The 26,378-nt window shown below is 54.5% G+C and overlaps 7 protein-coding genes across 7 annotated transcripts; 3 read left to right on the forward strand and 4 right to left on the reverse strand.

Annotated features, from left to right (window-relative positions):
* Nucleotides 1–836: 836 nt before the first annotated feature.
* ColSpa_02545 (beta-hexosaminidase ARB_07893) lies at nucleotides 837–2,710 on the reverse strand (the record flags this gene model as incomplete). Its single annotated transcript, XM_049268757.1, has 2 exons — nucleotides 837–1,262; nucleotides 1,310–2,710. The coding sequence occupies 2 exons, from the start codon at nucleotides 2,708–2,710 to the stop codon at nucleotides 837–839; spliced, it is 1,827 nt and encodes a 608-aa protein (XP_049124714.1).
* A 3,595-nt stretch (nucleotides 2,711–6,305) lies between these two features.
* ColSpa_02546 (nuclear polyadenylated RNA-binding protein NAB2) lies at nucleotides 6,306–7,865 on the forward strand (the record flags this gene model as incomplete). Its single annotated transcript, XM_049268758.1, has 2 exons — nucleotides 6,306–6,682; nucleotides 6,734–7,865. 2 exons carry the CDS (start codon nucleotides 6,306–6,308, stop codon nucleotides 7,863–7,865), a joined length of 1,509 nt encoding a protein of 502 aa, XP_049124715.1.
* Nucleotides 7,866–8,759: 894 nt separating this feature from the next.
* On the forward strand, nucleotides 8,760–10,707 carry ColSpa_02547 (protoporphyrinogen oxidase; the record flags this gene model as incomplete). Its single annotated transcript, XM_049268759.1, has 3 exons — nucleotides 8,760–9,221; nucleotides 9,290–9,889; nucleotides 9,949–10,707. The coding sequence occupies 3 exons, from the start codon at nucleotides 8,760–8,762 to the stop codon at nucleotides 10,705–10,707; spliced, it is 1,821 nt and encodes a 606-aa protein (XP_049124716.1).
* Nucleotides 10,708–11,502: 795 nt separating this feature from the next.
* On the reverse strand, nucleotides 11,503–14,663 carry ColSpa_02548 (mediator of RNA polymerase II transcription subunit 14; the record flags this gene model as incomplete). The annotated part of the gene is made up of 3 exons (XM_049268760.1): nucleotides 11,503–12,661; nucleotides 12,724–13,913; nucleotides 13,962–14,663. The coding sequence occupies 3 exons, from the start codon at nucleotides 14,661–14,663 to the stop codon at nucleotides 11,503–11,505; spliced, it is 3,051 nt and encodes a 1,016-aa protein (XP_049124717.1).
* Nucleotides 14,664–16,231: 1,568 nt separating this feature from the next.
* ColSpa_02549 (glucose-6-phosphate 1-dehydrogenase) lies at nucleotides 16,232–18,166 on the reverse strand (the record flags this gene model as incomplete). The annotated part of the gene is made up of 7 exons (XM_049268761.1): nucleotides 16,232–16,350; nucleotides 16,403–17,342; nucleotides 17,405–17,452; nucleotides 17,476–17,748; nucleotides 17,816–17,836; nucleotides 17,889–17,961; nucleotides 18,141–18,166. 7 exons carry the CDS (start codon nucleotides 18,164–18,166, stop codon nucleotides 16,232–16,234), a joined length of 1,500 nt encoding a protein of 499 aa, XP_049124718.1.
* Nucleotides 18,167–22,068: 3,902 nt separating this feature from the next.
* On the forward strand, nucleotides 22,069–22,531 carry ColSpa_02550 (60S ribosomal protein L33-A; the record flags this gene model as incomplete). Its single annotated transcript, XM_049268762.1, has 3 exons — nucleotides 22,069–22,205; nucleotides 22,260–22,360; nucleotides 22,434–22,531. 3 exons carry the CDS (start codon nucleotides 22,069–22,071, stop codon nucleotides 22,529–22,531), a joined length of 336 nt encoding a protein of 111 aa, XP_049124719.1.
* Nucleotides 22,532–23,978: 1,447 nt separating this feature from the next.
* Nucleotides 23,979–24,345, reverse strand: ColSpa_02551 (uncharacterized protein; the record flags this gene model as incomplete). The annotated part of the gene is made up of 2 exons (XM_049268763.1): nucleotides 23,979–24,034; nucleotides 24,066–24,345. The coding sequence occupies 2 exons, from the start codon at nucleotides 24,343–24,345 to the stop codon at nucleotides 23,979–23,981; spliced, it is 336 nt and encodes a 111-aa protein (XP_049124720.1).
* Nucleotides 24,346–26,378: the final 2,033 nt, after the last annotated feature.

Consider the following 26,378-nt stretch of genomic DNA (forward strand, 5'->3'; position numbering starts at 1 on the left):
ACCACGCCTCCACTCCAAGCTTCCCCCGCAATTTGAGCTTCCCCCCCCACCCCCTGCTTCCATCGCCCGAGTGGCTTTTCTCTCTGGCCCCTCCCGCTAGCGCGTTGTAGGTATCTGTACAGCCATCAGCAATGTTGCAACAAAATCTCACTGCCGGAGCGTGACGTCGGATCCGGATGTCAGAAAAAGGGTTGGACTGGGAGCGTCGCGCGAGACCAATGTTCGTTCGAAGAACAAAGCCTGCATTCCCACGCGACTCTGAACGGCCTCCCCTCCCCCTCCCCCTTCACAGCGCAGCTGATCCCCGGGATAATCACACATGTGCAACTGCAACCCCCGCAACGTGACTAGCCATTCCCTTCCTAGAAGCTGCTGCGTTGGTCGATCCCGTCTCGCAACAGGGCCGTTCATGCGAAGTCCCCAAACGCGCTAGATACTCAACCCCGGGTTTGACGACGTCGAGATTACCTTGTCGTTGCCTCCCCGCAGGCCCACGGGCATCCGGACGAATCTTTGGCCAACGGACCAAACCTGGACACCGACGGCGCCTGCTTACGGGCTCGGAGGTGTGGGTGGAAGCCGGTTGGTGAGCCCGAGGCAGCTCGCCGACGGGAACCCTGGCTTCTCACGCTGGCACCGGAATAGGCAGTCCATCAGTCATCTAACATTATTGGGCGTCGGGCACAAAGCCTGATCTATGACATGTACAGAAAGGTATATCAAGTGTACGGAATGCCTCATGCCTCCCCAACTCAAGCCCATGTGAAGGAACGGAGCCCGTTCCCGAGTCCGGTCGTGAACCCAAACCTCGATAGCAGTGGTCATCTTCTTGGCTCTCACATGGGGTAGCCGCACTCAGTCGCGTCCCCTTGCGTGCAGAAGGTCATCTGCACCGGCTCCGATCGCACGCCCCGCGCGACCATCCTCTCCCTGAACTCGGCCAGTCTCGGCGCCGCGTCGTACTGGCTTCTGTTCTGCCCCGAAGCATCCTGCCGACCCGACCACAACACCTCGCCGGCCGCACTAGCTCTCGGCCACAAGATCCCGTCGATGCTGACGGGATCAATCGATTCACTCCATGCGGCCACCTCCCCTCCGAGGACGAGCTTGGCTTCCTCGTCGGTGAGGTTTGCTCTCGGGTCATGCGCGTACATGAGTCGCCATCCCTTCGCCGGCGAGCACCAGTCGTTAAATGGGAAGAAGCTTTCGAAAGCCAACCCGTTGTCGAAGTTCATCCAGTGTCCTCGGCCGCAGTCGGCGTACTGTCTTGTTAATGAACTATCCCTCAAGCCCGTAGTTGCAAACTCACCCAGTAGTTGTAGTTGCTGTCGATCACTTTATGGCCCCTGCTTGTCAGAGTCTTGACAGAGTCGCCTCCTAGCCATGACTGAATCACGACGTCGTCTCCGAGAGTGATGTTCCACTCGAGCGGCATCTCCTCCCAGACGAACGGCGCGAGCCCATGCTTGCGGATCCGGGCATGGTTCTTGTCCATAAACTTTTGCAGGAGGGGTTGCAAGACCTCGCTCGAGTTGGATCGGATTCCCTCGTCCAGCATCGAGTCGTTCTTGTTCAGCTCATCGCCACCAGTGTGGAAGTATGCCGAGTAGGGGTTGACTCTTGGCAGAAGGTCATCAAAAAGCTTGTCCAGGAACTCATCGACCCTGGTATCATTCATCTTGAAGGCACCGCAAGGTGGCTCCACGCACCACCAGTAGTATGGCTTCTCATTGTAGGCCACGATGAGCTCCGGGTAGGCGAAAGAGACGGAGCCGATGTGGCCTGGCATGTCGATCTCGATGATGGGCTCGATTCCACGGTGGACGGCATATTCTTGGATCTTTGCCAGGTCCTCCGGCGTATAGGACAGTCCCTTTCGGTAGGCGCCCTTTGCAGACAGATCCGGCATCGCAGGAATGTCGAGTGGCCATGACTGCGAGTCCGTAATGTGAATGTGGATCCGGTTGAGCTTATTCCAAGACATGGCGTCTATGACCCTCAGAACGTCCTCGACGGGGAAGAAGTTTCGCGCCACATCCATGAGGATTCCACGGTGGGAATATTCTGGCGCGTCTTCAATCGTCACGGGTGCCAATGGGGTGTACCAGGAAGTTCCTGACGTGTGCTGGTAGAAGAGTTGAACAAACGTCTCGAGTCCTCTCAGGACACCGGTAGAAGACGTGGCCACTAGTGTGGCTGAGCCGTCTTCGGTTATGTTCAGCGCGTACGACTCGTCTACCTCGCCGGCTGCTGGCTTGAATGTGCTAGGCTTGTCCTCGCTGGTCTGGGTAATCTGCAATGACTTGACCGATTTCTTGTCCGTCGCATAGACGTCTGGCTCAAAGTCGCTGTTCTTTTCATGAAACTTCCACGGGACAAAGTTCTGCTGGAAAATGGCACCCAGGGCGCGTGACACGCCGCCTTGCACAATGTCTCTGCTGTTGAAGGTCGATCCTGAGGCCGGGCTGTAACCGTAAGTGTAAGGTAGCTGCGCGTTGAAGAAATTCTCAGTATGCTGCGTCTCATCATTGGGGGAGGAATTGGAAGAAGGAAGCCAGCGTACAGATCCCCCATTGTATGTAATTTCCAGTGTTTGGCTTATGAACAAAACGTTTTTGCCAGTAGAGAGCTTTTTCGGCGCCGGCCATATACCGGCGCTGACCTGGCCCAGGACGAGAGAGAGGGAGATGAACAAGAAAGAGGATAACATATTGGCGAAGTTGGAGGACCGATGTGAGAGAGAGGAGAAAAGGAGATATCTCGGCTAAAGAAACAAGATTAGGCACCGAGGCTGCTTATATCAACTACTAGAGGCAGGAGTGGCCGTGTTTGCGGGCCGCAGTTCTTTGGAGGAAGTAAGAAATGACCCCTTAGCCACCGACGAGCAGAATATTGTCGCGTGTCAATTTGAGCTGCATCAGAAGAAAGACATACGAGAACGTAGCAACAGTTGCTTGTGGACGTTCTTGCCTCTCCTTGCAGATAACCGTGCAGGCAGTTTGGATGACCGTTGGTGGTTGGAGAGCAGGCCGGCCAATTGGCAGTGCGATGCGATTGTGTGGCTACAGTCCGCGGAGCAACGTTACGTCAAGCTTGGAGGTCGACTGAGTCCGCTTGATAACCCACACCACTTGGTAGCGACGGGGGGCTGGCTGATTATGGAGGAGATCCTCGGGATGATCCGGTCTTATGGGGTCGTAAAAAAAAGAAACAAGAAGACTTGGAACTTGGTAGACCGGCGAACAGGTCTTATACTGTATGATGACCGCGACCCGCAGCGCTAGGTTGAGCGATGGTACGACGATCCAGTATCTTGATCTTTCCCAGTCTCCAGTTCCTGATATTCTAGATTGACAGGCTGGGTTGTGATTCGTCATTGACGGACAACTGACAAGGGAAATGCCTCTCAGATTACTCGAGGCGCATGGAATTAATGGTAAACACTGGCTGTGCTTTGATGCTAATGCAACGTCGGGAAAGTTATCGAGTACAAAGAGCCGAATGGCGCAGTCGACGGGGTCAAGAAAGGACGGCGGCGCGCAGGGACCTTTGGATGGCAGATAGCGGTGAACGAGTGTTTCTTAGAAAGGAACACCCAGGGCGGAAGAGGGACAATGATGTTTAAAGTTTAAAGTGGCCAAGCTTAATTCCAAAGGGTGGGAAAGGCGGGAAACAAGACGCTCTGGTGGTATAGAGGCTTAGTGTGGCACGCGTTATGAACAAGTTTGTGAGTGATTTCAGTTTCAATGTCAATGCAAGGTGCTTGATATTATGAGCGGCTATTGGGATCATCAATGTCGCCTGAGGTCCAAGACAAAAAAAAAACCAAGGCAACGAAGGCAACAGGCGAGGAGGGGAAGAGTGAGGAGTCGCGGCACAAGTCATGGGTGGTAGTGGCCAAGAAACAAAGGCGATTCAGCGCAGCCAACCGGCGTGGCGGCAGGGGGCGGGGGAACGGCACTGACGAACATCCCGTCTACCGTATGCACCTAGCTGTCTATGGAAAGGACATGCACCAACCTGCCGGCTGAGGTTGAAACAAAAGCCTGGAATGTTAGGCGCATAGATGAGATAGATCTGGCCGCTGAAATTGCCCATTTTCAGCATCATGTGCATCTGAGCCTCACGCCGCAATAAGACCGGTCGTAAGTAAAGGAGCCAGCAAACAGCGAACAGCAAGGATAACTCAATCGAACACAGCCTCGACGTAAGCCACCTGTATTTAAGTCAAGGTACTCATCATAAAAAGCGATAGAGACGTGTTGCCTCGCATATAGTGTAGCTCCCAGATAAACCCACATGGTATACAATATACGGGCAAGACTTATTCACGCAAGAAATCCATTTCTTACGGTCCGTCGTCTGCGCTCTCGTGTCTCTTGAAGCTCCTGGATCCACCTCGGCCGCCGCAATGCGCTCGCCGCTCTCCACATGTCCGAGTCCCGCTCCCTTTTGCGCAGCTTCTCCGTTCGGACCTGCTCCACGATGGCAGCAAGCCGTCCTCGTGTTTTCTCCCTCGCAGCTTCCTCGTCTTTTTGGTTTTCAAGAGTGAGAACGGGGCGCGCGAGCCAGAGCTGGTCTTCATCTTCTGGTGGCAGCCTCTTTGAAATATTCCGACCCATTGGACGATGTAGACCACCTTAAGCTCTGTGAATCGGGACATCGCGCCTCATCACCGTTCCGAGCCATGATCGCACTGCTGTGACTGCTACTGAGTATCCGGATTGAATTCCAGCGAAGATATCTTACATTTAGATCCCATCCATACGGCGTATCATACCGAGAACGGGCTCGTCAAAGGGCTAACATTTACGTGTTGCGCGTATTCGTTGGTCATCCCAGCTGTTGAGCAGGGTTTCGTCGGCCACTTAGGCGGCGAAGGCACGACTATAGAGCCCCCATACGGTCCATCACCGAGATGCAGGTGCGCTGTATGCAAACGAAGCGCAGAAACCCGGGTGTGAACTTAGAAAACATAGTGACACAACCAACGGCATCATTGCCTGCGATTCTGCTGCATCCAGTTGCCTCTCAGCAGCTACATCCCTTCTACGTCTGATCTTGCCACGTTCTGTAGTTCAGTAGAAGAACCATAGCAGTTCCAACCAAACGGGTAAGGAGCCGGGGTAGGAGCCAGGGTTCAGAGCCAAGCGCCTACTGCGTAGATGATGGTAGCTCACAGCTGCAGGCTAGCGGCAGACAGATTCGCACGGTTCGCAAATCTCATCTCCCATTAACTTCATTACTTCGCATCGGATTCCGATTCGGGAGGAAATATCAGGTGCTCTAGACCACTTCAAGGGAGTCATGCAAGAGGTTTCGCGGCCGCACTATGACATATCATGAGAGGTTGAAATTTGGTGGTCCGTATCCCCGCATCTAGCGTGACAGCCCTCCGCCTAGGTCACTGGGAAGCATTCCTCGACACCTGCCGTTCGCCACTCAACGAACGGCCAGGAGCGCAAGAAACAACCGGCATGGACCAATGACTAGGCCTCCCGGAAGCCTACCTACTGTTTCGTCGTCTTCGTCTGCAACCCCCCGTCACTTCCCAGGTCCCCCAGACAAGCCAGGACTCCTTTAATGGTCTGTAGAAACAATTCCCCCTTTTATGCATCACCAAAGCTTTCGAATGTGCCGTATCGGCCACGACGCTGAAAGAGTCGGTTGTGCCACCAGGCGCAAGTCGAAAGAAAGAGCGATATTTGGCGACGATTCATCAAGATCGTGTAATCAAACTCACAAAGTCAACGGCGGCTCTAGGTGCGACACTGGCTTAGATGGAAAGAGGCTGAAGGCAGCGCCGTTGCGCTGAATAATGTGCCTGAATTAGTCAAGCCACACTTGGAATTCGCCTGAACCTTCTCCGGTGAAGGAGACGGCTACACTCTCGACCTGCAGGAAGCTCACGTGATCTTTTGGTATTCACCCAATTAGATACATTGTTGTGGAGCATCCGCTGAATTCTCCGTCATCTCCAAGAACGTTCTCTGGCTCACCTACCTATCTCCATCCACTTCCTCCATCATACACAACATTCTTTTTTGTTGCTTGTGTCGACTTGCAACGCCATTTCTCCTACGACGATTGCTTGCCTACTATATACCCCAACGCAAGCGACACAATCCCATTGCGCGCTTCTCGCACCGAAACCTCGACAGCAGTTTCCGGCGCCGTCCTTGCCGAATTTTACCACCGACTAGCAACGCGTCTCGCCTGTCGGCTCTCCTCCACACCCACCGAACCACGACTCGCGTCTTCGCCCGAAGCTTCACGCGATACTCGCCGCATCGGCGCCAATCAACATGACGGTTCAGGTCGTTCTCAACACACCGCTGGCGGATGCCTTAAGCGCCGCCATTCAGCCAAAACTCGTCGAGGCCGGCTGGGCATCAGGCTCTGACGACGATGCCGCGCTCGTCGAATACATCATCCTCATGCTCGTTAACGGTCGCACGCAGGAGCAGATTGCCACCGAGCTCTCGGCCGATCTCCTTGGCCTCGGCCCGGAAGACCCTGGTGCTATGGAATTTGCGGCATGGTTATTTCAACAAGCAGAACAGATCAATGCGCAACTGAACGGCTCCCAGGCGGCAGGCAACGATGCCATGTCTGGCATGTCTCAAGGGAACGGCGACTTCGACACCGATATGGGTGCCAACGATGGAAATGAGTTGAATGCGTTCGTCTCCCGATTGCCCCCCACATCTCATCAGTTACTAACTCGCCGCAGTCCGACGGGCCCGCGTTCCATGCGAAACGGTCCTAACCCGAGAGGAGGCGCTCGCGAGAAGCGCATGCTTGGCCACATGACCAAGGCTATGGACAGGACAGGCGACTCAGTCCTTCACCGCGTTCGTGGCAACGACAGAATCAACTCTCATGCCCGCGGACCTCCTACAGGCCCCAGGGGCGGCATGGGACGCGGCGGACGATCGATGAACAACCGTGGAGTCAATATCCAAGCCGGTCTGAACGCAATGGCGGGCATGAATGGTCAGCATGGAGGACCCCCTGGAATGAACCCCATGGCTGCCGCTTGGGGGATGCCGCCGCAAGGACAACCTTCGCAAATGGACCTCATGGCGATGATGGAGCAACAAGCGCAAATGATGTCTCAACTCCAACAACAGCTCATGAACCAATCCGGTGGGCGAGGTGGACGCCGCGGAGGCAAGTCACTTTTCGACCGGACTCAGAATTCTCGCGGTGGTTTCGGAAACCGTCAGCACCAGTCTAGAGACAAACAAGATTCGGCAATGGGAGAAGGCGGCGAAGGAGATGATGTCGAAATGTCGCAATCAAAGCGCGAACCGCCCAACCCGGACGAAACCGTCTGCAAGTACAACCTACACTGCACCAACCGCGAGTGCAAGTTTGCGCATCAATCTCCTGCGGCACCACCAGGCACAACAGTCGACATTAACGATGTTTGTACTTTCGGTGCCGCATGCAAAAACCGCAAGTGTGTCGGTCGCCACCCCTCTCCGGCAGCGAGACTTGCCCATCAGAGCGAGCAAGACTGCAAATTCTTTCCCAATTGCACGAATCCGAGGTGCCCCTTCAAGCACCCTGAAATGCCTTTGTGTCGCAACGGTGCTGGGTGCACGACTTCGGGTTGTAAATTTACACATGTTAAGGTCAAGTGCAGATTCAACCCTTGCAAGAACCCTCACTGCATGTATACCCACGAGGAAGGCCAACAGGGGGTATTCAAGGACAAGGTCTGGACCGCTGAGGGGGGCAACGATCACGTTAGTGAGCGTCAGTTTGTGGACTCAAATGCCCAGGCAGAAGTGATTCTTCCAGAGTCGGAGAATGCCGCGAACCAAGAGCAAAGCAATGCTCAGGAAGTCATCAGCTAGGAGGACATCATCTGGTAGGACATGGTAAAGCATATGCGTGAACAAGCATAGCTCGGCAGTACTGGGAGATGAGGCTGCACAATGCAAGAAGCGTTGCCTCCGTGGAAGGATTCAACTCAAGAACGAGTAGTCAGTCGGGTGAAGAGGTCAGCCAAGCGCGGGATGGCGTCTCGCATCGGAACTGTGGTATACCCTAGGAGGATGATTGCGAATTCACTCGACTTTGGAGGCCATCATGAGGCTCTTGAAACAAAGAGATATTGGTGGTATTGGAGCGGCGACTTCTTGTATGATACTTGGACGATGATGTATTGCCGAAGCGGTATGGCACTTTTGGCGTTTTCGGGTGCAATGGTTCTATTCATGTATAGACGTGGCTTCGGGCAAGCTGGCACGACACGACTTAGAGGATCTCAAAACTGTGGTCCCTGAGAGCGTTTGGGGCAAAGAATGCAGTTGTTTATCTGGCCTCATACTACGTTTCTATTTTTTTGCGCGTCATGTTTGAGATACTGCACGTCATCAACTTGGCCACAGTAACATCAGTGCTGTCAGCCGCTTCTGAGTGCCGAATGAGCCCAAGCCATTTGATGGTGCCTTTTCCTTACTAATTCATGCGAGGTGCTCCTTTGCAAAGACCGCCAATGGTAGAACATGTTAGAACTAGAAAATGACAAGAGCAGCAGTCAAATGCCGAAATGAAGAGAGAAATGAGGTGATGTTGGTTCAAGATGGTGGGGCCGGAAGCTCCCTGGTCCACGTCCCGTACCTAGCTGTTCGCCGCGAGACCCATCCAGTGCAGGTCGTGACGCCACTTTGTACCACCAACAACTCAACGGTCGACGCTCCCAATTTCTCTCTCCCCCAAGCCATTGCCTCTCTTCTCCCAACTCAATGGCCTTAAGAAGAGCCGACAATGCATTCATGGCTCTACTGAGGTCCTACCACTCGCAGCGCTTCTGTCGCGCAGCGACCCACGGCGCCGGCGCCGGCATCCTCACACGGGCGCGGTTCTCGACAAGCGCCCTCGCGCGACGCCAGGAAGCACCGGGATCGAGCCCCGATGCGGCTCCGACCCTCACGAATGAAACGAAGGTGCCGAAGGAGGTCGCCATCATCGGCGGCGGTATCACGGGCCTGACGGCGGCGCACTATTTGGCGAAGCTGCTCCCCGAGACGTCCAACATCACCGTGTACGAGGCGGCGAACCGGTTGGGCGGGTGGATCCATACGCAGGAGGTCGAGGTCGAGGTGAATGGGCAAAAGAATATTGTGCGCTTCGAGCGTGGGCCGCGAACGCTGCGCGGGATGGGGAAAGATACTTGGAAGTTTGACGATTTCGTCCTCTTTGACCTGGTCAGTCCCCCGTTTACTCCAGTCTTTGCTGAGGGACCTTGGTTGCTAACGCAAACTCCTCCACATAGATGAGAGATCTCGACATGCAGAGCGAGTACCTCGGCATCAAGTCTCCGCCGCGCTACATCTACTATCCCGATCACCTCGTCACCATGCACCCAAAGAACGTCTTCAGCGAGGCCGCCTTCAAGGGCGTCATCCCGGGCTTCCTGACCCTCCTCTGGCGCCGTGCAAAGGCGCGCAACGAGCCCGTCCCTGCCGACATGTCGGTCGGCGACTTCATCCGCTTCGCCACGGGCCGCCCCGAGCTGACGGACAACCTTGCCTCGGCCATGATCCACGGCATCTGGGGTGGCGACGCCGACCGGCTGAGCATGCGCAGCTTCATGCCCGGGCCGTGGTGGCGCTTCTTCCAGAAGGGCGAGCGCGACGACTGGGTCACCATCCCGCGCAACGAGACCGGCGTGCTCGAGACGTTGGCCAAGGACCAGGAGCTGCAGAGCTACGCGCGGGCTGCGCAAAAGGACCAGCTCGTGTTTTTTAAAAAGGGGTTGAGTAGCCTGCCAAACGCTGTCGAGAAGGGGTTGCGACAGAGAAAGAATGTCACGTTCAAGCTCGGCGAGCCTGTGACGAACCTCGCTTACGACCGCAAGGCCGATCAGATCTCAGTGAGTAACCCCTCGTTCCTTGGAGTCCAATACTCTCGGTCGCCTAACATACTCCCCAGCTCTCAACAAAGAACTCCAAATCCCCGGCCAAATTCGACAAGGTCATCTCCACAACCACCAGCAACACCCTGGCCGCCGCGACCAACAGCGCCCTGCCCTCCCTCGCCCGCTCCCCCAACGTCTCCATCATGGCCGTCAACCTCTGGTACCCGCAGCCTGGCCTGAACGCCTCCCACCCAGGCGTCGGCTACCTCGTCCCGCGCGCCGTCGACTCGAACCCGGAGGGCCTCCTCGGCGTCTTCTTCGACTCGGACGTAGTGCCCCGCGCGCCGTCGGAACCCGAGGGCACCAAGTTCTTCGTCCTCATGGGCGGCCACTACTGGGACGAGTACGCCTCGTACCCGACCGAGGAGGAAGGCATCGAGATGGCCAAGTCCGTCCTCGAGCGCCACCTCGGCATCCCCAAGACCCAACCCGCCTTCGCCATGGCGAGACTCGCCAAGGACTGCATCCCGCAGCACCACGTCGGCCACGGGGACCGCATGGCCCGCGCCGCCGACGAGCTGTACGCGGCCTACGGCGGGAAGCTCGCCGTCGCGGGCGGGTCGTACACGAGCATCGGCGTCACGGGCGGCATCCGCGCCGGCTACGACGTGGCCGCGGCCGTCGCCCAGTCGCCGCAGTCGCACGTCGGCGACACCGGTCTCGCGCAGTTCCGCAGTCACCAGACGGATCTGTTCCAGGTGCCGCGGGCGCACTTGAGGTCCATCGGGCGCGACATCGAGGAGAAGATTGGGTGGAGGAACTACCTCCGATGAGGGGCGCGAGGAGCTCTCTTTCCCCGAGACACGACTGTATTATACGCTCCGCTTGTACCATACGAAACACAAAAAGTATAGAGGATTCACGGATACGGGTGGGGGGAAAATGGATAGATCGAATCACGTAGTGTACTCTGTCAACGGAAGTGACTGGATCGGAGACCATGCGGTACTGAAGACCACCAGCGTTGACAAGTTTACATGTTTATTTTGAGGTATCTTTGCGACCATCTGCTGGTCAAGGGGCGGTTGGCCTTCTCTAGAAGCACCATCTTTGCGCGCTCTCCGCGCCATCTGCGTCCTTCCTTGTCCTGTATACCCTTCCCTTGGTATCACGACGCCAATAATGATAGAGGAAGAATCGAAAGAAAATTACAAGTGGCGTCATCCACCCTGCTCGCTCGTCAGGTATGTACGCCTCTGGGCTGCGAGTTGCCCCAGCCCACATCGAGTCCTCCCTTTGCCTGCTTGCTCTGATGCCGATATTGAACACCGGGATCAGTATCTTAGTCGAGCACCAGAGGCGCCTGCTTGCTTCCTCCGCTGCTCCTGTTGCTTCCCTGGCTCACGCTAGTGGGCTGCGTGCCAAAAGACTGGTTTGCCGAGAATGTCTGGCTCGGTTGTGTTTGTGCCCCTGTGTGGATGGTGCTTCGCTGATGTCACTGGTCACAGCATATGCTCGTACAGTGTCGTCGAGCTTCGTAAGCAGCTCCATGGTGCTGGGTCCGGGCAAGGCAGCTGCGCCCGTCATAAGACCCCTCCATCCATCGCCGTGGGATTCCCAGATCCCCTTCAAGACCCTGTTGAACTCTTCATCGGGGGTGGTGGCCCGCCCGGGGTCGTACGGGAGAAATTCCACCATACCTCACTGCGCCGCAATTTGCTTCTGATTTCCAGGACGAGGATTCGCGGTTGGCCGTTCAATCCAGGGAGAGTGTAACGAAGAGCGATCCAATCGATGGACCTTGCAAATATCTCCAAGCGCCCTTGGTTCGTTGTTGCCAACGGCTCCCACTTCGACTCGATGTTGTCCAGAGTTCTTAGGATGGGCAGCAATAACGGCATATAGATCAGTAATGCTTTGAGACCATCTTGAGTGTTGACGAGTGTTGTGAGCAAGTCGAGTACTCTCACGTGCGGATTCCCCCTTTCCAAGCACATTCGGATATCGCTCTTGGCCAAGTCGAGGGATACCCGCCAACGCTTGGGCTTTTGTATGGTGTCGCTTTCGCCAGGCATTGTGATGTCGCTGTATGTGAAGATGACTTGCCGAAGACTGACTCTTTCACACTTGACGTCTCCGCGTGCTTTGCCCATGGCCTCGAGGAAGCCTACGAGGCGATCAATGGACTTGACGTGGGTTGTCAAAGTCTCCAGGATAGGTTGCCCGACTGATTGGCGAATCCGGAAAATGAACTCGCCCTTCTTGGGATTGAAAGTTACGTCCCGATCGATGCGACCCTTGAGTAGCGCAAACTTCGTCTTGTCCTTGACTCTTACAGTGGCGTCCACCACAGTATTGAGTTGGATATTCTCAAGTACATCGACACCCGAGAGGGCGTTGCCATCTGGGCCATGGCTGAGTGAAGATTGAGGTTGAAGCCCCTTGAACTTGACTTCGATTTGATCTTGAGCCCAAGATGAATTGCGGTTGCCCCTCTGATTTTGGGCAGCCTTGGATGCATTCTGTGTACTTGTCTCTGGCGATCGCAATATCTGCGACAGTTTGAGAATAAGAGACGGGAGCCGGACTTGTTGCGGTAATGAGTAATTTGTCGATTCCTTGGTCAGGTACTTAACCTCCTTTTGGTGCAAATCTTCCAGATCAGTGGCCTGAGTAATAATGCCAGTAACGAAGAGGGTCAAATTCGACCAGAAGGAGTCGTCCAGGTCGGGTTGTCCTCGAGTGAGCTCTAATTTGGTTTGGAACTTGACTGGACGTGCCGGCGTGCTGCGGTCACTGTATTTGTCAGTCAAGCGCTATGAACAGCAGTGTTCAGGGGGCAAACTTACACTTCAAGCAACCACCATTCGTCCCCACTCAGGCTCAAGGATACCATGACATACCATTCCTGGCCTAGACTTTGACGCTGCAGGAAGATGGTCTGGAAAGCCTCCCGAGTGCGAATGATTTGCTTGATGTCTTCACTTCCAATTGGGCTCTTGCAACCCTTCCAGCCCACGCTCCGTCCCCTGCGGTTGAACTCTTCGATGACATAGCCCCACCTGATGTTTTCTAGGCAGGTAACGCCATCCTCGGCAGGATCCTTGCCACCGTAGTTGAGTCGGTTCTCGCCGGTGAGAGAGTACCTTGTATGAGGTTTGATAGCCGCAAACCCGGTCACCGGTTGTATAACGAGGGTGACATTGTCTCGCGAGCCCAGTTGCATGCTGAGACATGATTCCATCGGCTCTGTACGTGAGATCTTGAGTGTCATGGAGGACTCCCTCTTCATGAACCGCGGATATGACAAAAGCTTGGTGTGAATGGAAGAGAGAATGTGCTCCACGTGTCTGGCGACAGCAGTCTTGAGCAGATCCTCAGCGCACAGGTTGTCAACATCGAATGGCAGAAACACGTCTTTGACCTCCTTGTTGTCCCGGTACCATCGCGCAACCAATCGACTGGAATGCTTTGGGTCGGTCTGGCCGTTGGTCTTTTTGGCACTGTTAACAGCAACCATGACCCAGCTCTTGGGCCCGTTGGGTCCGTACCGAGTGGTCCAGTATTGAAGGGCCAAAGCTCGGTTAAGGGGTTCTACCATCAACGTTCCGGTCCACGTGCTGCGACTCAACTCGATGGCTTGTCGTCTGAGTTCATTGATCTTGTGAGTGAGGACGAACTCATGGAGGAATCGATAGCACCCCTCCAAGCCGTCTTGGCCCAGAATCTCGTTGACCCTTATTTCAAGGTATGATACCAGCGCATCGGAAAGTTTGCTCGAGGAAGGCGAAAAGGCAAATCGGAAGTCGATGAACCAAAATTGCTTCGTAAAGTCCTCATCGGCGATGGTCAGATCCACTTCAAACTCGCCCTTCACCTTGAAAGTGACTCTGCCCGACTGTATGGTATAATTCTTGAACTGATACGGTATCTTGTCGTAGTCGTCTAGGTTCAGGCGCAGAGACAGCATAGTGTTAAGATCGTCGATCCACTTCAACTGCTCCTCCGGTGTCAAGGGTGGCGGCGGAATGTAACCCGGCTGAGGAGTGTTAGCAGATAGTTCTCAAGTACAATAGGGTAAGCTGACCTCGGGAATCCATGACGCTTCACCAGTCGTCAGAACCTGTAAGGCAGTCTTCAGATCAGGATTAGGGAGCCGCGCAGAAATAAGGGATCGCTTCAAGTCGATCAACAAGTCCTGGCAGAAGTCGAATAGCATCCGCTTGGAGTCGATGTGCGCCTTGATGTCGATGAGCTTGCTCACAGCCTCTGCGTTCCTGCTCCAGTCCGTGATGACAAGGGCTTTGACCCATTTGGAGTGCGCATCTTGAGCAAACTTGAGCATGAGCATCTTCCTTCTCTTGTTTCCTTCCGACATATCGTCCGGTGCGTCGGTACCGTGGGGTGTATTTCCGTTCACAGCAGGCGGCGCCCACTTGATGGCCGCCATCTCCATGATCGTTTTCTGCAAGTCTTCGTGAGTGCGCTGCGCAAGTCGCGAGACGATCATGGACAAGGGGATGTATCCCTGTGTAATGTGCACGATTTCCTCAGGTAGGTCGTTCATCCTCGGCTTTTGCTGCAATGTGAGTCCGGTAGACATTTGGGGTTGCTGCTTGTCTTGCGAGTCGGGGGCGCCGTTCGTCATGTTGTCTGACGTCGGGATATCGGCCGGAGCCTTGCCCTTGTTCGGCGATGTTTGGCCCTCCATCTTTCCACCATTGATGCCGTTGGCCTTCAGGTTTCTGTCATGATTCGGGTGTGTGCCATTCAAACCTCCATTCTCCATGTTGACGATTCCAGGCATCGGGGGAGGGCCCTTCCTGCCTCGTTGCCTGCCTCACGACCGGCCCCCAAAATACGGGCTGGCGTTAATCCTTTCTGAAAGATTACAGGACTTCGGCCGTCCAAGAGGTCGTAACGGATGAGCGACGGAGGATGTCAAAGGGCCGATCCCGTTGCTAAGTGGCTATGAGACGGGATGCAGTCATCGGCGCCGGATGCGCAAGCCGGCAGGGTAGCGCAATCGCATCAACCGAGCGACTGAAGTTACCAGGCGAGACGCGATGCGGGATTGTGTCGTTTGATCGTCGAAGTACGTGGTCCGCAAGCGCAAGCGTGGTGTCGTGAAGACGCGATTAGATCGCAATCCGAGGATACGACCTAGCGTCGATCGTTGATGGGGGGAAACGCGGTATCGATGTCGGGATTTAGTCGGCAAATACCCCGTCGAGAGTAAGTCGCCGGGCGGAGAAATCGAAGTGCAAGGGCGCCGGGACGGCGCTGGTTGGGAAGGGCGCAAAAAACGATCGAATGTTCGGCTGCCTGACAATTGGGAGGGTGGTGATGCGATGGGGAGAGCGTGCAGCCAGCCAGACAAGCAGAGCGGAAACGAGGACAAGGTGCAACCCGAGCCTTCTGCATTTTTCTCGGGCAGGCTCCAGCAGGTCGATTGTCCCTGCTGTTCATCCGGCTGGTGTGTCATGTGACCTCTACCAATAAAGTCGCCCATTCCCGGCTACGGGTCCCCTGGCGACCGAGTTGAACCGTACCTAACCAATTAACCTTATCTTATCGACTCGTCACCAGGAAGCTCTATCACCCTTTGGATAGTGATCTCATTCTAGCGATGCCCACTGTCTCATGTCACTGCATAGTAGGTGGGTATTTCGATGGGGGACATGGTCAACAGAGTGCTACACTCCTCGAGGCTGACGCTTTCAAGATTTTTTTTGATTTGGTTTTTTATCATAGAATCACATTGGATGGTTTGTCAAAGACTAGAACTTGAGTAAGACTGAACGCATAAAAACCGGCCGAATGAACCGGAGAGCCCCAAATAATGACGTTTGTCTTGGTACAGAGTATTGCGGTACCTCAGTCATGAATGACTCGCCAGCAGCGCAACTGGAGCTCTCACGTCACTCACACATTCACATTGCTGGATCTCTGTGAGTCCTATGCATAACGTCTACATTTTCCAAATCTCAGAGAAACAAATTCAGAACAAACAGTTTGTCATTGGAAACGTGAATCTCATTGATTTTCTATCCTCCCTGACCCGGCCAAGCAAAGCGAAGAAAGTTCCATCGTCCTACCAGTATTCACCCATGGGTGTTCCCCCTGGCTTCCCTTGTTTATGTCGTTTTTGGGATCTATGCCCTCCCTTCGATGGATATAATACGTTGCGCACACAGCAGAGGCAGCGGCGCAGGGGATATCGCGGGTACAATGGCCGAGGCGTGATGTTTTTTTTGTGTGGAGTGGTATGATAGTGTGTGCTCAGCTGTTCATAACATCATTTAGAATCAATTCGTCTATGTAAGGTAGCTACGCTACACGCGCGCGCAACATGACTTACAACTTGTTGGGGGCGGCCTGAGCAGAGGTTGTGGGCCACTGGTAACCAGCCGCGTCACTAAACTTGTAGCCATAAGAAGAGGTGAAGTCATCGAGGACAGCAGGTCCACGGGATCCTGCGGGCGAGTTAGCAACTGAGCCAAACATAAGAAATAGACAAACACTCACCGTAAGGGTACTCCATGGGGATAATCTCCTTGTTGTCGTCAAGGTAGTGCAGCAGAGGAGTAAACATTCTCCAGCTGGCATCCAACTCGTCGTCACGGACAAAGTTGGAATGGTCGCCCTTGAGGCAGTCCAAAATCAGCGACTCGTAGGCCTCTGGGATCTTGAGGTCGGAGAAGCGACGGCGGTAGGTCAGGTCAAGCTCGGTGACGACAGTCTGCATGCTGAGACCGGGAAGCTTGGAGTTCATCTTGACGTAGACGCTCTCGTTAGGCTGAATGCGCATGACAAGCTCGTTACGGGGAATGTCCTTAAAGATACCCGAGGTAACGTCCTTGAACTGAATTCGGATCTCGGTCTTCTGCTCATTCAGGGCCTTACCGGCCTTCATGATGAAAGGAACGCCATCCCAGCGCTCGTTCTTGATGTAGGCGACGAGGGCACAGAAGGTGGGGCATCTCGAGTCCTTGGGAACGGTGTCATCCTCCTTGTACGACGGTTTGCTGCCGTCCAGAGACTTGCCGTACTGGCCAATGATGACGTTCTTGGGCTCAATGGCGGGCATGGCGCGGAGGACGCGCACCTTTTCGTCACGGATATCCTCAGAGGCGAAAGAGATGGGGCGCTCCATGGCGAGCAGGGTGAGAACCTGCAGCAAGTGGTTCTGCATGACATCGCGGATGATGCCGAACTCGTCGAAGTAGCCGCCACGGCCTTCAGTGCCAAAGGGCTCCTTGAAGGTGATCTGGACATTATCGATGTTCTGCCTGTTCCAGGTAGAGCCGAAGAAGGAGTTACCAAAGCGGAGGATGAGGATGTTCTTGACCATCTCCTTGCCGAGGTAGTGGTCAATGCGGTAGAGCTCCTCCTCCTTCCAGTCGGGCTCAAGAGACTTCTGCAGCTCGCGGGAGCTGGCAAGGTCCTTGCCGAAGGGCTTCTCAATCTGCAATTGTCACCAGGTCAGCGCATCCGTAACCAACTAGGGATACAGGCGGCGACACTTACAACGACGCGTGCAATACCCTTGGTAGGATAGCAGCACTTCTTCAGGTGCTGAGACACGATGGTGAAGACACTGGGGGGAGCGCCATGTAGAAGAGACGGTGAGTCTCGGGCTTGCCCTGCTCAAGCTCCTCGAGGTGCTTGGTCAGGTTAAGGAATGAGTCGTCCTTGTCGTACTGGCCGGAGACGTAGGTGCAGAGGTTGCAGAAATCATTGAGCTGCTGCTCAATCTCCTTTGTGGGGGTCTTCATGTAGGATCTGATGCGACGGATGTATTCCTCATGGTCCATCTTTGTCCGTGCATATCCGACAATCTTGATGTCCTTGGGGAGGAACTGGTTTCGGTACTAGTTGCGCGGGTTAGCTCGCCAAGTCCGCGGGTATGGCATCTCGGTGCGGGCCAGGAGATCGTACCAGGCCGAACAACGCAGGGTACTGGGAAAAGGTCAGCAAAGTGCCAGATCATGGAGGCGTTCTGATTGCGTACGGTCTTCTTCTTCGCCAAATCTCCGGAGGCACCGAGAACAACGATGACGGTGTTGTCCTTGAGCTCCATGGAACTGTGGGAAACGCGCCCGAGTCAGCCAAACTTGAGTTTGAGGAGAAAATGAGGTCTATTGCGATTGCGGCTCTCGGGACACTGTCTATTTCCGAGCAGTCGATGATGCTGGGCGAGACTCCAGAGTCGCAGCGAACAGCAAAAGCATCTTGGTGGGGTGAGGAAGGCGGGGTGACATACGCTGCGGCGGAGCTGTGGTCGGCCATTGTGAAGGAAGTCGGTGATGAAGTGGCTCGACTATGACAGTTCTTTTGGTATGAGAGGTGTAGGAGAGAAAGGGGATGGATATGCCTCTACAGCAGGAAACCAAGTCAGCAAGCAGAAAGGCAGAAGAGCGAGATGGGAAGGTTTTGGAAAGAGATACTGGGCGGGATCCGGGACGGATGGATTGGGGTATTTAGTAATGACGAAGCACAGATGTACCTCACCTTCGAGGTAGGGGTGCGCGGCGGAGAGGTATGGGTACAGCCTGTGTGAATCGGAGTAGTCTACGGGTACGCACCTGTCACCACAGCGAGACACAAGCGTGGAAGGAGAGGGGCTTTGGGACGGGTACCGTACAAAGTCGCTGCTAGACGAGACGGGCTAGAAGCTAAAAAGGTACTTGGCCTGCGATTAGGTCGACGTACCGCCCCTAGCGTGCGCAGGCGGGGTTTGACCAAGCAAGACGGGAGGCCAGGGGGAGCTTACTCACAGTCGCAAGGCCCTTTCTTGGTGTTCCCTCACTACGCAGTAGCGTGGGAGGTACTGTACTCGGGTACTTGTCGAATTCGCGAGCTCCTGCAAACGCACCGCGGCTCGCCTTTTTGCGCTTGGAAGCGAATGAGTCGGTGGGTAAGCCTCCCTCGGTAGGCAAGTGGGTAGGTGCAAGTCAAGTCGGCTGCGAGATGGGTTGGCACAGGTGAGCCTTGCTTTTCTACACAGCGCCCGCTCTCTCCGGACTGTCGTCGACGGAGCTGTGGAGAGCCAGGAGCTGAGCGCACGGAGACGGACGAAGGATTAGTGAGCAGGCGGGCATCAATGAATTTTTCCAGAGGGTTTCGGTGCTTCTTTGGGAAGACGGGCCCCTCGTTCATGTCGCCGGGATATTCTACTTCATCTTGCCGGCCTGGATCCGGGACTTGAACAGGGTTGATGTCAATGGAGGGGGGGAAAGGAGGGGCACTCCTCGGTCTTGTCGATGAAATGTTGAGCGGCCACCGGAGATTCACACGTATCTATCGGTTTTAAGCTCTGCGCGTCCACCGTCCATCAGCAGTGCCAATGAGCAAGAGCAGATCCCTCAAAACTGGTTGGCAGTCAAAGCTTCCTGGCATAGCTCCAGCGTGCACAGAGTCAGTCATGCCCACTGTCGCCTTGATTCGCCCGGCGCTGACGGCATAGGACTAGACGGTGGGCAATTGGGTTCGATGCACAAAGGCAATCCCTCCGTCACTAACTTGTAAGCAGACTGGTAAGGGTCTGTCTCTCCGCCGGATCGAATTACAAAGCACGACTACGGCCAAACTGTTCCGTGTAGGTCCTCGCATGCAAGCGTCGCTATACTATCATCCTAGGCCAGCCGCAGCCATTCTTCAGTCTACGATCCGCACTCGCAAGGTCTCGAGGCGACGTTGGTGAAGAAGGCAATACATAGTACCTACCCGGTGAATGCCAGGACCCCTGCTCAGAAGAGCACCTCTCGAGCAGCTCAGGTACCTTGGCTGAGGAGGCGCCCAGGTACCTTGTTATGCAGGCGACAGCAGAACTGTTGAACCAACGCCTGTCAGAGCGCACCGGAGCTCCAGAAAACCAAAAATAATCAGAGGAAAAGAAGGGACGTAAAAAAGGCCGTGTGCCTCTGTCGGCCAGCAGGCAGCGCAGCCTTCAGCCCACGGCACAGGCTCTCCAATGCACACGCAGACGTGCGGGATTCGCGGCCCTTGGACACAACCTAGCAACTCCAGTGATCAGTCACTCCGTCAACATCCACCCTTATGACCTCAGGCGGGCGCATAGCAAGGGCCCAAAAAGGGTCCAACGCCTTGAACCGCCCAGCATTGAGTAATCTGGATCTTGGCTTGGGCTCCATCGCCGGCTCCAGCTGTTGCGACGGTAGTCCCAGTCCTTCCCATCCCAAACGCCGGACACCACCGAGCCTCCCGATCGGACTTTGCTGTTTGTGAGATCGTCTTCCTGAGAAAAGGGCGGGCGGAATCTGCGAGAGCTGGTGGGAGCGAGCGTGGGTCGGCCAGCCTGTGTGAAACGGTGCTCCGTAGCAACGAAATCTGTCACTCTTACCTGTATCGTCGGGTCCAGTTGCATTGGAGAGTCATATCTGTCTGGCCTGCATGGCGGCGGCAAGCGGATATGCTTGGAAGCATTTCCTTTCCCTCTCTCCCTTTTGCTCCCCCATCAACTCCGATGCTGTCACCGCGGGGGTCTGTCAAGTCTCCATGGCAAGCTCCATCCTCGCGCCGGCCTGGCCAATGCAACTGTAGCATGAAGCTCTGCTGCAGACTGCTGGAAATTGGCAGAGTTTGGCGGCCAGAAATTGCCGCATGCCCACCTCTTCGAGGCGTTCCAATCGTTGCAGCTCGTGGCTCACCCAACGCCGGTCATTTATTACCACGGCCGCCGCCCAAGCAGTTGAGTACATCTCCGGAGTCGCTCCCCTTCCAGGGCCTTCCCCCCACGGATCGGTCTTCGTCGGCTCTTAATCCAAAGATCCGAAAATACCAGAACACAGGTCGGCCGATGCGTTTTTAGCGGGAAACTGATTGAGACATTTCCTGCGTGGTTGTGAGATCGTGTCTTTCCCCTCCTCCCTCCATCTTTCTTTTTGTTTTGTTGTTTTGGGTTCCAGAGACGCCTGAGCCTGTTCAGGAAGTCCCGCGAGATTCAGGCCTTGGGTTGTATCTGGGACACCGGACTTGCTGGAGAGCCGGCCCAGCAACTGTCTCACAACTCCGCGGGTTCGGCGCCCAAGCTCCCACAGGTACCCTGAACGATTCTGGACCTCCGGCCCAGCCGCGCATCTGTTTCCGAGTTTGTGTTTCTCTATAGTAAGGTGTGTAGGTAATCGTCGTTATTCAAACGTTTTGAAGAGATGGGTTTATCTCTGAGCAAACGGTCGCACAAATCCTCGGATTGGGGTGATGCTCGACGACAAGACAGATGATGTTTTGCGAATGCATCGCGACATAATGCACCCATTTGTCATGGACGGACATTTTCTCAGTCGATCGAGATGTCTTATCCGCCGAAAGTGCAAGACTTCGGGCGAATGAAGGTGCGAGGGCGGTCAGTGTGGACTGAATGGCGGCAGAGATGCGCCTAGGCCAGACGGGGCCCCGGTCAGCAGCTGTATCGAAGCCGAACTGGCCGAGAAACGCAAAGTCCACATCCGCGTGCACTCACTCGGCAAATGTACGGGACGCGGGGCGCGTTGTCTTCGCGCCGGCTTCGAAACCTGCAAAGCCACACCACCGAGCCCATACCCACCACGTGACCTTAACTGTGGCGCGGGGTGGATAATCTTATCTGGCAGCCCCACGTAAGGGGGCTGCTGAGATAAGCGCCGACATGTGCCCTGATTGGCCGGCTCAGATTTCGGTAAAAAATTCATGTGGCAGGTAGGGTCACTTTACCCTACCTTCCTTTCCGCATCAGTGTTGAGCCTATCGAGAGCCGCCTGCAATATTCACGAAGCACCCAACCGACGTCGACCAGAGTACCAGTCTTTTTTCGTGAAGACATCCTCTGACTTTCCTTTCTCGAGTCCCTTCTGGTTGGAGCGAGGAATACTAACCACCGCCAAAATGCCTTCGGAAGCCGGTCACAGATGTGAGTTGTTTGCCCCAACAACCTCGAAGCAAAGTTTGGCGATGTGGATTGAAGCCGCGCAGTCGCCCTGGACGATCTCGACATCGACGGGCGTTGCGCGCTCGGCACATCGCCTAACTTGCTCTCTCGTTTTCTTGAATCTGAGCTGACTCTGATTTTCCGCAGTATACGTCAAGTAAGTTGCAAAACCGAAATCCCCTTTTCCCGCGACCGACCACGCATTCGTGGATCGATCCGACGAAACCCTGAATGCCCTCGAGACATCCTATCCGACGAGCCGACGATGCGCAGACCGAATGAACCGAGACTAACAATCACTTCCAGGGGACGTCACCTCAGCTACCAGCGTAGCCGTCACGTCACCCACTCCAAGACGAGTCTGATCAAGATCGAGGGAGTTGATGACACCAACGCCGCCAAGTATGTCGCCCTATCCCGCTTGTCGACCTCAATCGATCGCTAACCTGCGAGTAGCTTCTACCTCGGCAAGAAGATCGCCTACGTCTACAAGGCTCAGAAGGAGGTCCGCGGTTCTAAGATCCGCGTCATCTGGGGCAAGGTCACCCGCCCTCACGGTAAATATAGTCCTCCCTTCCGATCGAAACACCCACGATATCTCGAGCTCTCCCAGCTAATACGAATGAATAGGCAACTCTGGCGTCGTCCGCGCCAAGTTCTCCAACCCCCTCCCCACCCGCTCTTTCGGCGCATCCGTTCGCGTGATGCTCTACCCCTCGTCGATTTAAAAAACGGCCCCTCTTCATCGGACGGAGTTGGTATTGAGGATGGATTCTGAATTGGTTGCATCGGTCAAGGCAAGGGCAAGAGCACAGTGCCTTGCTTGCTAAAAAAGGCATCAAATCAAACTCGTCAAACAACCACACATGAGGCGAAACGCACACCCCGCCGGGAAATACCCTCTCCCCTTTTTTCAACTGAGACATGGGAATATGAATTCTGCGTGATTCGGCAAAGAAGGAGAGTTCTTTTTTTTCTGTGTACGGGTTGAAGAGTAGCCTCGTATGCTTGGGGGCTCGAGGACGGGAAATGAAAAAAAATCAACATACTTGATTTTTGCTGGCCGGCTACACATACGCGATAACGACGAACGGTAGATCGGGCGGCATTAATGTCAGGTGTTTAAAAGACATGGCTCAGCGACGGTATTCAATGGTTTTTGCACAACTTCCATTTCGGCCTTCTTGATCAACATCATACGGCTCGTCCCAGTCTCAGTCCAAATGTCTTGCTGCGAGAGCAGTCCCAAAGCCTCCCATTCCTGTCCTGCCACCTCTACTATTGTCCATGTGGTCCATGTCCATCAGTCCAGGCCCAGTGACATGCCGCCCATCGCATCATATGATGCTGATATGGTTATCTTAGGTTTTTTTTCCACATGTGGACTGTGCGATCCGGGGAAGCTGGGGAAAGTCTGCCCTTGCCCTGGTCATACATATCAAGCCGTCGGGGCGACCACACCGCATCTCACACTGGAAGTGGTAGGATCACGGGTGTGATCAAACCAAGATTCTCCTCTCGAGTTTGAGTTTCTGAAATTGTGATTCTGTGAGACGAACACAAGGCAGGTGACGTCAGGGTCACTGCGAGGCACGCGTGAGGTAGCGGAGCCCCGGAGGATCGGCCCCGTCCCGTGACAAGCCTCCCTCTTTTCCGCGCCGGCAGATCTGCCGGCGCTCGGCTTGGGGCGACTTTTCGGGCTCCTCGTTCGTCGTGCTCGCACATCGGGACCTGGATAGTTCCACGAACTACGATCCCAAGTGAAATCCTGACTAGGTGGGTGACGGAACAACGACGTCCTAAGCAGTAAGTGAACACCGGATTATATTTTTCTTTCAAGGGCTTGCCTGTCATGCTTCATAATATTATACCTACCTTGCTGAGACGTGGTGTCGTGCTCGGCATACGTCTCTAAAAACTTGCGGAGGCACGTTGATCGTCACTGCAGTAGCCACTACGAGCCACCGTTGTCCTACATCATCCCACATCGTCCATCGGACGATCAAGTTACTTCGACTCTGTACGACATAGCTGAATCTGTTTACTGTCTATGACAGTATAGTATAGTTTCCATCTACCGACGGTGGCCATCACATGTTACGGGGAAAGAAGCTGCGGGACGGTGTTGTGAGAACAGTAATTACATGACAATTTGATAATTGTAATGAAACGGACTTACAAGTGTACAAGTACGACATCCGGCTCGGATGTGGGGATGTAGTATGTCGACTCTACTTCCTGTTGGATATTTAGTAGAGATACCGATGAGCAGGTCCTTAAGCGCGAGGGCACTCATGTCATTGACGATTATTTGGTCAATGGTGTCGTTGCGACCGTGAATGGTGATCCATTGGGTCACGTCATTGTTGTGCTCCTCCACCCACTGACCGTACGCGGCCACTTGCCACATGACTTTCTCGATCTTCGCGTGGTTCAGAACTGGAAGCATGGCGGTGTTGATGGGCAAACCCTGGTCGTTGACCTGCTCCGTCTTGTATGGCTCTTTCGCTGCGCGTATGGCATTCTCCGGCGTCGGCGCCATGGTCGTTTCTTCGTTGTCGTCCCCGTCGTACCCTTCGTCCTCATTCCCTGGCGTAGTCATAGACTATCAGTAACTGATGACAAGAACGGTACATAAGAGGGCCTTGATACATCGTTGTACACGTCGTGCCTTCAGTGTCTTGAATAAAGGTCTTCTGACTGGCCGGACGAGGGGCTCATAGGTTCCTTAGCATAATTTCTAGGGTTCCCCGCTCTCCATTGACGACGTTATCGCGAGCCCGTCCCGTATGCTTCACTACAATAGCATCGCTCCTCTCGGGGTTTCCTCATGGTTGCCTACACTAAAAGAAGGAGTTGGACGTGTCAGACAAGCAAGCCAGCCTGTGAGAGGTTTCACAGTAACATAACTGGGACAGGTACATGTTGCTCCAGGGAGCTAACACCCCGAAGAAGAAACATTCATCGGTGTTGAATATCCTATCCAGACACCGAAGTTCGTGCTGATGAGCCGAGGTTCCCCTGTGAGTTTGCCCGACGGTCGAAATAATAAGACTGTAGAACTCTCTATATCTCGCGCGGTGTAGTGTCTTCGTTAGTGCAAGTTCCCTGATCGCGACAGCCTCTCCTAAAGTGTCTGTTGCCTTAAGGTCGCCATAGGGGGATGTATCAAACGAGCGTCAGGTTCACCTGCGAGGGCACGCTCGGTATCACGTCCAGGTCTACATGGTTTGCCAATGCTCTGTATCGTGCTGTTGAAGGTGAAAGATACTCGTCGAGATTCTTGTGCGGGCCATGCTACGGATCCTCAACCCCAAGGTGAAGGATCGCGGATAGGTCCCATCACCATCTCAACTGTGCTGAAACACACATCACTTTACTATTTGCCCCGATATAGGGCAAGGCCACCAGCATCACAGGGTAAAGCGGTGAGATGTGGTTTAAGCTGTTGTCTTTGAAGAAGTCAAGACATGTGCATTGCTTGTACTAACACCAGCTGGTGTCAACGTTCACCTTTCCAGGGGTAGCGACATCCATCAACCATTCCAGGGTTAAGAGGTCTCTCCGTATTACAGTCGTATCAATGTATAATGGTGGACGGAGAAACAGCGCAAATGGACGTAGTTGAGCGCACCCCTTACTTCTGGCCCGCTCCTGCAGCTTCCCCTTAACCCTCGTTTCCTGCTTTCGCCGCCCCAACGTCGAAGAGAGATCATGGACCAGGGAAGCCGGTGAGAACAGGGACGACAGCCCCAAGATTGACAGTCAACAAACTGAGAGTGAAGACGAAAAGGAGGGTGTCTATAGAGGTGAAAGACTGCCCTGCTCAGTCCATCCAGCAGTTGGGCGGTTAGGATAAGCAATAACTCGAGACGTGGAAATAGTAACTCGGAAGCCAAACCAACGTAGGTTTAAACTCTACAACTGCTTCGAGCAAACCACAGAGCACCCTTTGAACTACCTTTGTAGGGAGGCTAGCAACTATACATACGATTCGTCGTCGTCGCCGCCTCCTCAAGTACAGGGCGCTAGCGTACGAAACGACCGGGCAAGTCAAATCTGCCCTCAAACAGCCAACTTCAAGTTGTCCGATTCCAGTCGAGTATCATCTTTTCCGCTTACGGGCCGGAAGAGGAGCAGCACGATCCCGAACCAGTAACAGTGATGCCCCAAAACTCAACACAAGGAAACGCGAAATACATTCACATTAGATACTAAATGATTCACAACAGCAGAGCAGGCTGCCATGCATGTCCGCTGATGCCATTCACATTATCCAGAGACCGCCGCCAGTTGGCCCTCCAAAGGGTCGTATACATGAACCTGTCGGTCCCGCAACCGGACGCGGCAGTCAGCTTTCTGCCCCCCACCAATTCTTCCGCACGTTTCGTCTGAGAAGAAAAACTTACTCTCGACATGAATGAAGTCATTTAGTCAGTGCAGTGCGGCCTTAGTCGCGAACGATCAGACCAACTCAATTCAATCAACTAGAGTTTCCAAAGAATGGCGGCCCAAAAGTAAGGCGAGCAAAATTCTCGAAACCCTGGAAACCTGCCATGGGAGAACCCGGATACG

Source organism: Colletotrichum spaethianum (genome assembly GCF_022836535.1).
Source record: "Colletotrichum spaethianum MAFF 239500 DNA, contig04, whole genome shotgun sequence".
NCBI classification, from domain to species: domain Eukaryota; kingdom Fungi; phylum Ascomycota; class Sordariomycetes; order Glomerellales; family Glomerellaceae; genus Colletotrichum; species Colletotrichum spaethianum.